This window comes from Engystomops pustulosus, chromosome 1 (genome assembly GCF_040894005.1).
Source record: "Engystomops pustulosus chromosome 1, aEngPut4.maternal, whole genome shotgun sequence".
NCBI lineage: Eukaryota > Metazoa > Chordata > Amphibia > Anura > Leptodactylidae > Engystomops > Engystomops pustulosus.
Genome location: NC_092411.1, coordinates 279142067 through 279151350, shown reverse-complemented (window position 1 = coordinate 279151350; position 9284 = coordinate 279142067). Strand labels below are relative to the sequence as shown.

The 9284-nt window shown below is 43.4% G+C and overlaps 1 protein-coding gene across 2 annotated transcripts; it reads left to right on the top strand.

The window, feature by feature from the left end:
* Positions 1–967: 967 nt before the first annotated feature.
* LOC140113331 (uncharacterized) lies at positions 968–8656 on the top strand. 2 transcript variants are annotated; one of them, XM_072132638.1, is made up of 9 exons: positions 968–1124; positions 2906–3462; positions 4922–5011; positions 5299–5562; positions 5926–5982; positions 6221–6256; positions 6381–6501; positions 6610–6767; positions 6896–8656. In XM_072132638.1, the coding sequence occupies exons 1-7, from the start codon at positions 1122–1124 to the stop codon at positions 6424–6426; spliced, it is 1053 nt and encodes a 350-aa protein (XP_071988739.1). In that variant the 5' UTR covers positions 968–1121; the 3' UTR covers positions 6427–6501; positions 6610–6767; positions 6896–8656. The 2 variants fall into 2 exon arrangements, with proteins under 2 accessions (XP_071988739.1, XP_071988740.1); XM_072132639.1 differs by lacking the exon at positions 968–1124 and having other exon boundaries at positions 2831–3462.
* Positions 8657–9284: the final 628 nt, after the last annotated feature.

Sequence of the window (9284 nt, the reverse complement as noted above, 5' to 3'; positions counted from 1 at the left end):
TCTCTTTCAGTGACTGTCTGTCTCTGGCAGTCTCTTTCAGTGACTGACTTTCTCTGACACTCTCATTCCATTGACTGTCTCTGACACTCTCATTCCATTGACTGTCTCTGACACTCTCATTTCAGTGACTGTCTCTGACACTCTCATTCCAGTGACTGTCTCTGACACTCTCATTCCAGTGACTCTCTCTGTCTCCAAATATCACTTTGTCTATGGGGAGATTTATCAGAAGTGCCTGAGAGCAGAACTGCTCCAGTTGTCCAAGGCAACCAATCAGAGCTCAGCTTTCATTTTCACACAGCTGTTTATAAAGTTACAGCTGATCAGCTGATTGGTTTCCATGGGCAATTGGAACAGTTTTACCTCAGACATTTCTGATAAATCTCCCCCTATCTCTCTGTATCTCTATCCATCTGACGTCACACATAAGTGTCTTCTACTCATTGCCTATAGTAACCAATCACAGCTCAGAGCTCATATTAATGACCTGTGGCAGAACAGCAACCAATCACGGCTCGGCTTCCAACTGCCACAGCAGCAGCAGACAATGGCTCCAGTATATGGTGGTTATCATATTACCTGACATATTACTTCACATCTTACCTTCTTACCGTCTTATACTCATTGGGGGAGATTTCTCATGAGTCTCTTAGAGCAGAACTGTTCTAGTTGCCCATGGCAACCAATCAGAGCTCAGCTTTCATTTTCCCACAGCTGTTTATAAAATTAAAGCCAAGCTCTGATTGGTTTCCATGGGCAACGAGAACAGTTTTACCTCAGAAACTTGATGATAAATTTCCCCCATTGCCTATAGTAACCGATCACAGCTCTGAGCTCATAATAAAGGGGTTTTTGCATGAAGAATAGTTAGGCCCTATCCATGGGATAGGGCCTAACTTGCTGATCAGTGGGGGTCTCAGTGCTGCCATGCACGGCCGTCTGCTCCATTAATCTGACTGCACCACGAGGGGTCCAACGGACCCTTTGTTTTCGTGATCTGTGGGGGTCTCAGCACTTTTCTTTGTGGGAAAACCCCTTTAATGACCTGTGGCAGAACAGCAACCAATCACGGCTCAGCTCCCAACTGCCACAGCAGCAGCAGCAGGCTATGACTCCTGTATATGGTGGGTAATAAGTGGATTTTGGAAAGTGCAGGGTGAAAATTTCAGCTCAAAACCGAGTCAATGACAATCACAGAGAGCGGCTGTGCCAAATTTGGTAACTGTAAACCCAGCAGTACAGATTCCTTTAGCGGACACACATAGGTACATACACACATACACACACATATACATACATACACACACATACACTCAGCTTTATATATTACTGATAACTATGGAAGGGATGTGGGAAATTGAATGTGATCTTATTGTAAATTTTATTATGGGGCCCCATTTGTATCTTTTCATGAACCCTTCACTGAACATTTTGGGGGACATTAATCATAGGGGGGTCTCAGGTTCGCCTATTTTTGCGCCTGGTTTGTTCTTCTTTTTGGCTCCTGATCTATGATGGATCTAGTTCTGCCTTAGTAAATGCACTTTGGAATTGTCGCATGTCCGATTCATTAGCGCCTATTTTTGCGCCAAATTTGTCTCTAATTTTTACCCTTCAAAGTAAATCTCATTTGTGACTAATAATGGAACGAGATTCAAAAAAGGTGACAGAACGTTCATGGCTTCATCTCTGCATTTAAAGTCTCAGCTTGTACAATGTCCGGACCACATTGTGATGTAACTGCAGAGACTAAAAGTGATAGATATTTAAAAAAAATTCTTGCTGAAATGAGTCTTTGCCTTTTTTATTATAATGTCGTTACTGGAGAAATGTTACATTTTAAAACTGCTCCGAAGTATTTTCCATGTTGCATAGAGGGAATTCTTCATTTGGCAAATGAAAACCTTTGTTTTTAGTAATGAAAGGTGAAGTTTTTTGGAAGTGCACCTGCTCAGAGTAGATGCATTTTTGTTTAGGTGCAAATTAGTGATAGATCCCGTGCAAACATCTGTATAGCAGCCGCTCACTTGGGCTCATTTACTAAGGGTCTGCCGGACGCATTTTCGCCGGGTTTCCCATCGATTTCCGTTTTGCGGCGAATTGCCCTGGGGTTTTGGCGCAAACGATCGGATTTTGGCGCATCGGCTCCGGCTTGCACGTGACAGATATCGGGGGGCGGGTTGGCGGACAACCTGACGGATTCGGACAACACGCGGGATTTAACATTTAGAAATGTGTCACAAGACACGCACTCACATGCACCAGGAAGAAGCAGGTGAACTCCGGCAGACCTCGGGGCAGAAGCGACGGATGCAGGAACTCGGGTGCACGGTCTTGCTGAATCGCGGCAGTCCCGAATCCTCGTTGGACATCGCACCGCAGGATCGTGACAGGACCGGGTAAGTAAATCAGATAAGGAGCAGGGACTCAAAACCACTAAGTGCCAGACTTTGCCGTGTGCCAGAAAATGTTGCAAAAAAAAGCACCAAATTAACAAACTGCGCCAGATTTTTGCGCAAAAAAATGCTAGAAACAGTCTGTAAAACTATGATTACTGTCCCCCTTACTGTTCAGATTTATTCCTGCACAATATCTGGTATTCCAGGCAGAGTTGTCTTAGTGTACATGGGAATATTATTATGTGCATTATCATGTAGGGTTCAGGCTGGAATAGGGTCTATGGTTATATGTTATATCCTGATGATGGGCCCTATGATGTATGTACCTGGGGCCCAGGGTGGACGACTCTTCTTATCTCACTGCTATCCACTCCATAGAGAATAACAGTAAATGTACAATTCAGGGCGTCCGTGCAGGAGTCTCATAGGTGATGCCAAGGTCTATAGGATTCCCATTGTTTACCATAACCTCTTGAGATTGTGGGATTCTGGTGATCCACTTATAGGATCCACTGGCGATGGAGGATGAGAGTGATGAAGAGGAGAGTTACATCGAAGAGGATGAGGAGGAGATGGCGATGGAGGACGAGAGTGATGAAGAGGATGAGGAGGAGATGGCGATGGAGGACGAGAGTGATGAAGAGGATGAGGAGGAGATGGCGATGGAGGACGAGAGAGATGAAGAGGATGAGGAGGAGATGGCGATGGAGGACGAGAGTGATGAAGAGGATGAGGAGGAGATGGCGATGGAGGACGAGAGAGATGAAGAGGATGAGGAGGAGATGGCGATGGAGGACGAGAGTGATGAAGAGGATGAGGAGGAGATGGCGATGGAGGACGAGAGTGATGAAGAGGATGAGGAGGAGATGGTAGAGATTGAAGTGGAAGTAATTTACATCAGGGAGGAAGAGAGCGATGAAGAGGAGGGTAACATCCAGGAAGAAGAGGATGAGAACGAGGTGAAAGAGGTGGAAGTGGAAGTGATTTACATCAGTCAGGAAGAGAGTGATGAAGAGGAGGAAGACATAGAGAATATTCACAATGAGGAGGAAGAGATGGCAGTGTAAGTAAATCAATCATTTATATTTTGAGATAAGTCACTGATTTCATTAATATTTCATTAAAATTAAGGATAGGACAACAAGTTGCAGCAGATGTCCGTAGCAATGGGCCAAATCACAATTTGCATTTTCTAAGGGGCTTTTCACTTTCCTCTAGTTTTTATTCATCTCTATCATTTTGAGTAATTCTGTATAAGATTCTGCATCCAAGGGGTTAGATCTGTGGGAATGTGATAGATTATACATATTATACAGATGTGTTGTTATGGGAACGAGTTATGTAGCATCTTATTGGGGACATGAGGGGGGATATTTGGAGAACATTAGGAGTATATAGGAGACACAAGTTATATTAAGGGGATATAGGGGATATTAAGGAATACATATGGGGTATTTGGAGCCAAAATAACCCACATTTATAAAAGCATTTTTTTTCAAACTATTTGTACATGTATTTATAAAGACACATTAGTGGCGTGGCTGCGCCAGATTCATGAATCTAGGGACCAGAGTCTCACTCCCTCAGCATCAACATTGAAGAAATAACCACCTAATCTTCACTTCTCCCTTCTATCTACAATTCATGAATCTGGTGCCCCCTAAACACTACACAGGAAAACTGCACAGTTTTTTTTTTAATAAATGTGAGCCAGATGGTATATGGAGGACCTCAGGGTATATGGAGGACACAAGTAATATATGGGGAACATGAGAGGTATATGGGGACATGAGGGGCATATGGAGGACATTAGGAGTAAATGGGGGACATTTGGGGCATATGGGGGACAGGAGGGGCATATAGCAGACATGAGGGACATATAGAAGACATGAGGGGCATATAGGGGACATGAGAGGCATATAGAGGACATAATTTCTATATGGAGGACCTGAGGGGTATATGGAGGACATGAGGGGTATATGAGGAACATGAAGAGCGTATGAGGAACAGGGGGGTATATGGGGGGACAAGAGGGGTATATGGAGGACATGAGGGGCATATGATGGACATGAGGGGTATATGGAGGACATGAGGGGCATATAGAGGACATAAGGGATGTATGGAGGATATGAGGGGTATATAAGAGACATGAGGGGTATATGGGAGACATGAGGGTTATATGGGGGACATCAGGGGTATATGGAGGACATCAGGGGTATATGGATGACACAAGGGGTATATGGGGAACATGAGGGGTTTATGGGGACATGAGCGGTATATGGAGTACATGAGGGATATGTAGGAGAAATGTGAGGTTTATGGAGGAAATGAGGGTTATATGAAAGACATGAGGGGCATATGGATACATGTGAGGTATATCGGGGAAATAAGGAGTATATAAAGGATCTGAGGGACATATGAGGGACATGTGGGGTAAATGATGGACATGAGGAGTTTATGGAGGACATTAGGGGTATAATCTGCACCCAATCGTGAAATTATGTATGTTTAATACCATGTAGCGAAGATGAGGAACCACAGGAAGAGGAGGCACCACAAAAAGAGGAGGAGGAAGTGGCTGTAGAGGTAGAAGAAGATGTGATCCCAAGAAGGTGAGTGCAGAACTTTAGATATTATATGGACCATATACTGTATAAATACTTAGTAATAATGATCCTAAATTGATCTCCATGGGAGACATGAGGAGCATATGGAGGATATGAAGTATATATTGAGGACACGAGAGATATTTGGAAGACATGAAGGGTATATGGAGCACATGAGGGGCTCATCCCATTGTAACATATGGAAGGATATGAAACCACTATAGACAATTGTTACCTAGTCTCCATATAATCTGCACCCAATAGTGAAATTATTTATGTTTTATATCATATAGCGAGGAAGTTAAACCACAGGAAAAGGAGGAGGAACCACAGGAAGAGGAGAAGGAACCACAGGAAGAGGAGAAGGAACCACACGAAGAGGAACGACAGGAAGAGGAGGAGGAACCACAGGAAGAGGAGGGGGAACCACAGGAAGAGGAGAAGGAACCACACGAAGAGGAACGACAGGAAGAGGAGGAGGAACCACAGGAAGAGGGATCAGAGAAAGATGAGGAGGAAGTGGTTGTAGAGGTGGAAGAAGATGTAATCCCCAGAAGGTGAGTGCAAAGCTCAGATGTCAAAAAGTGATTACATAGAAGTAATATACTGTAGAAATGCTAAGTAATAATAATCCTACATTGGTCTCCATATATTCTATTACAGACCTTTTGGGCAGGAGGTGATGGAGGCCTGGGAGAGCGACGAGTCTCCCCAGTTAATATATAGCAAAAATAGGACTGAATTTACATTGCTGGAGTGCTCTTGGGGTCACATACTTTTCTGTGTTGAGCTCTGCTGCTCTCAGTATCTACAGAACAAGACTCAAAAAATATCAATGTAAAAAACCTTTTAGACTCATCCTGGGACATATCCTCCATTCATCACATGGCGATGATTTATCTACTAATTTTTTCTTTTAGGCCAAGACGCAGATGGTGGAGACCTAAGTGTCTGCAGAGCAGCAGTGGCAAGAACAGGTAAGTGATAATTCACTTTCTATCTATCCATAGCGGTCTGTAGGGGGTGCTCTATGTTTATGGATTCGTATAATTTCTCTTAAAGAGTCTAGCAAATGTATATACAAAAAAAAACGGATTGTGTTCCCATGGTCTCCTTGGGCAGGAGTGGAGTGGGTGTACATGCTCTAGCACTGGGGTCTCCCCTATATTTTCCCATGCAGTAATATTATTAATGTGAATTATTATCTTTGTGCAGCAGAAGCAGCAGTGGAGGAGAGAGAAGACGTCCAAGGTAAATAAACGACTTTGTAAAACTCTCTTTACTTCTACCCTACGAGACCAAATACAGACGATGGTGGAGGATCTCAACATTACGTCTCATCGGTCACAATTGCATCTGGTCTTGTCTCCTGCAGGTCCCTCAGATTCCTGGGTTGCTTCAGTACAAACAATACAGAATAGAAGAACCATGAGAAGAACCATAAATAATAAGGCACTTTCTTCAGAAGTGATGAAATGATGTCCTTTCTCACTCGGGTATTTTTCAAAATTCGATAGACATTATAGATTTCCGAAGCTCCTCTGTGTCTCCAATTGGGCATAGCCGTTTACTCTCTGCCAAGTCAGTATTTCTTCTTCATCTAGTATGTTAAAATCAACCTGGAAGAGGAGAAAAGTTCCACTTCATCCTGACAACGCTTACCCTTCATGGGGGAGACTTACAGCAAAGGATACAAGCGGCCTGCCCCTGTCTTCTGCAACAGCCTCCCAGACACTGCTCCCCTCAACGACTAGGATACATGGTAAGTCTTCTCCATGTAATTCTGCTCCTTTCCCCCGTGGAAGGCCCTCAGTATTGTAAGGATGATAGTAGAGGGTTTCTACACCAGGACTTACCATTAACTTTTTGTCCTGGTCTTATCTCCTGCAGGTTTCTCCTGTTCTGCTGCCACCCAGACACTATGTGATAGAAGACCTATAGAGGACCAGGTTGCCATGATGTGGTTTAGAGAATGTTTGTATACCTGGGTGGCAATACCACCATGATGAAGAAGGAACAACAATGGGTCAAGTGGCAATGAGAAATCTGACAGATGGTTGGTTGTACCAATTTCCAAAAAGGGGATAAGACTGGGTAGGACCCAAAATATGTGAAAAAATGTAGACTTCTCCTGACCACATCTCCAACAACAGTTGGGTCAGCTTCCGGAAAAATAGAATAAACACACGGATAGTAACACTGTACTAGCGGGACAGCAATTTGTGGATACATGGAGAAGTTTTTAGGGAGTAGGGAGGACTTGGCTACTTGGGAGTTGCGGACCAGTAGTGTAGGCCAAAAGGTCAGATCGGAGAGTAAGGATAAGTCTTTCTTTTCTGGCCATTGGGGTAGCAGACAGTGGCACGGAGGAGAATTGCTTTTTGTGTGAGATCGGAGGTTAGAGAGTCTCTAACCCTCATTAGATATTCAGCTCTGTAGTAGGAGCAAAGGTCAGGGAGCTCCAGCCCGTCCCTGTCCATCAACCTACAAAGGATATCCCTCCATAAAAGCGAGGGTCTTCCTCTCTACATGGATAGTCAATGCAGTGTGAAAAAAAGCCCAAGGTAGGATGATGGGGAGGTCTTGGAATTATCCTTACATCGTACTGCTATGTGTCCATCATAATGATGTGTCCTTAGTTCACGATGTCCGCTGACTGTGGTCTGAGTGGAGCACCCAAGATAGAAAACCCTGCAACAACAACCTAAAGTTTTTAGAAGTTTACTTTTTTACAGGCTAAACATCGACGGCAGAGATAATAAAGCTAATAGAAAACAATCTGCTGGTGGTATCGGTAAAATGCGGAGAATTACGACGGATCCATCGCTCGTTAATTATCAGTGAATAGCTCCTGAGGACGCGTCCGCTTATTGTTGTGCGTGGCTGGAAGTCGTGTATTTTACATTTTATTATGGCAGCTCGCCTCATTAATATCTGCCAGATTGATTAAACTATTGGCGGTGGCAGCGACCATTGTAAATCACAGGAACGTGCCCAGGTAGATTAGTCATCGGCCAGATGCGGGTGGTGTAAACCATGCCGGGATAAATGGGCTTTTTAGTGATTTCCTATTAAATATGCTTCATTAATGATCTTGGTTTTATGTTGCTGGAGGTGAGGGGAGAGGAAATGGTGTAGAGAGAATACGTTATTTCCATCTCTATAGCTATCATAGATTGTATAGACTCAGAGAGAACGATACGTAGAAATCACATGGAGGAACGCGCTGAGTTTGAAGTGAGGTCTCTGCAGGGTTCGGAATTCAAACTCTGATGTACTTGTTCTTCAATTGATGTCCAGATCTGGGATCTTCATGTGATCTGGGGACAATCAGTGGAGAACATGTGCCGGAGAGGCTCAGAAATGATGAAGGAGATTGATTCATCAGCCATTGTTTGTGTACGACCTGAAGTCATCCTATACTATAGATATGTACAGAATCCGAAGTCATTCACACACTGCTTAGTCCACCCAAGACCACTAGGAATCACAGTATAGAAGTATTATTGAGTATCCAGAACTTTGAAATTCTTACACTACATCCGAGCTTATGCAGCTACTGACACATTAACAGGACTGACTTATTAATCTATTAGATTTTTATCAGAATTTCATCATAATTTGAGGCAATAAAAACCTCCTTGGGACATATTTTAAGGGTTTTTGAAGTGATGTGGCAAAAGGGTGTGGCTTTTCACAGTCATTACAGTAAAGAACAATCTCGTTTCCTCTGGTGATTAAACCTTGTTTTCACCAGGCGGAGACAGTGTCCCCTTATCTTTTGATTTGATTTAACCTGGAACAACTTTGCACCATATTTTTTGAATGCTAAGAATAGCAATAAAACAGCTCTCCCGCTCCTGATCGCTCCAAATCCACAGATCCAACAAGGTACAACCTCAAACATAAAGAGAAAAATCCAGCTTCATGTCCTCCCAATATATTGGCAAAGTATATTTCAGCATACAGCTCGTATTGAAATCGGGTATTATACATAAACAGACGTGTTTCGGCGTAAGCCTTAGTCTTGATCTACACTTGATAACAATAACACACTATATAAAAAGAAACCACCTCCATCACATGACTAGGGGGCACTGTCTCCACCTCCATCACATGACTAGGGGGCACTGTCTCCACCTCCATCACATGATGGCTAGACGGTCTGATCTCTGCCTTTATCACCTGAAGGCTATAAGGGGAGTGGCCTTGTACCATGTGATAGGAACCAACTTTATCAAAATAAAGTTTGGTGCTGATTAAATTGGTTTCCATCACA

Excerpts from the sequence above, each read along its gene's own strand:
- LOC140113331 (XM_072132638.1), top strand. Across the intron at positions 5,563-5,925 it reads GAAGATGTAATCCCCAGAAG|GCCAAGACGCAGATGGTGGA; the intron begins GTGAGTGCAAAG and ends TTTTTCTTTTAG. Across the intron at positions 6,257-6,380 it reads GGAGAGAGAAGACGTCCAAG|GTCCCTCAGATTCCTGGGTT; the intron begins GTAAATAAACGA and ends TGTCTCCTGCAG.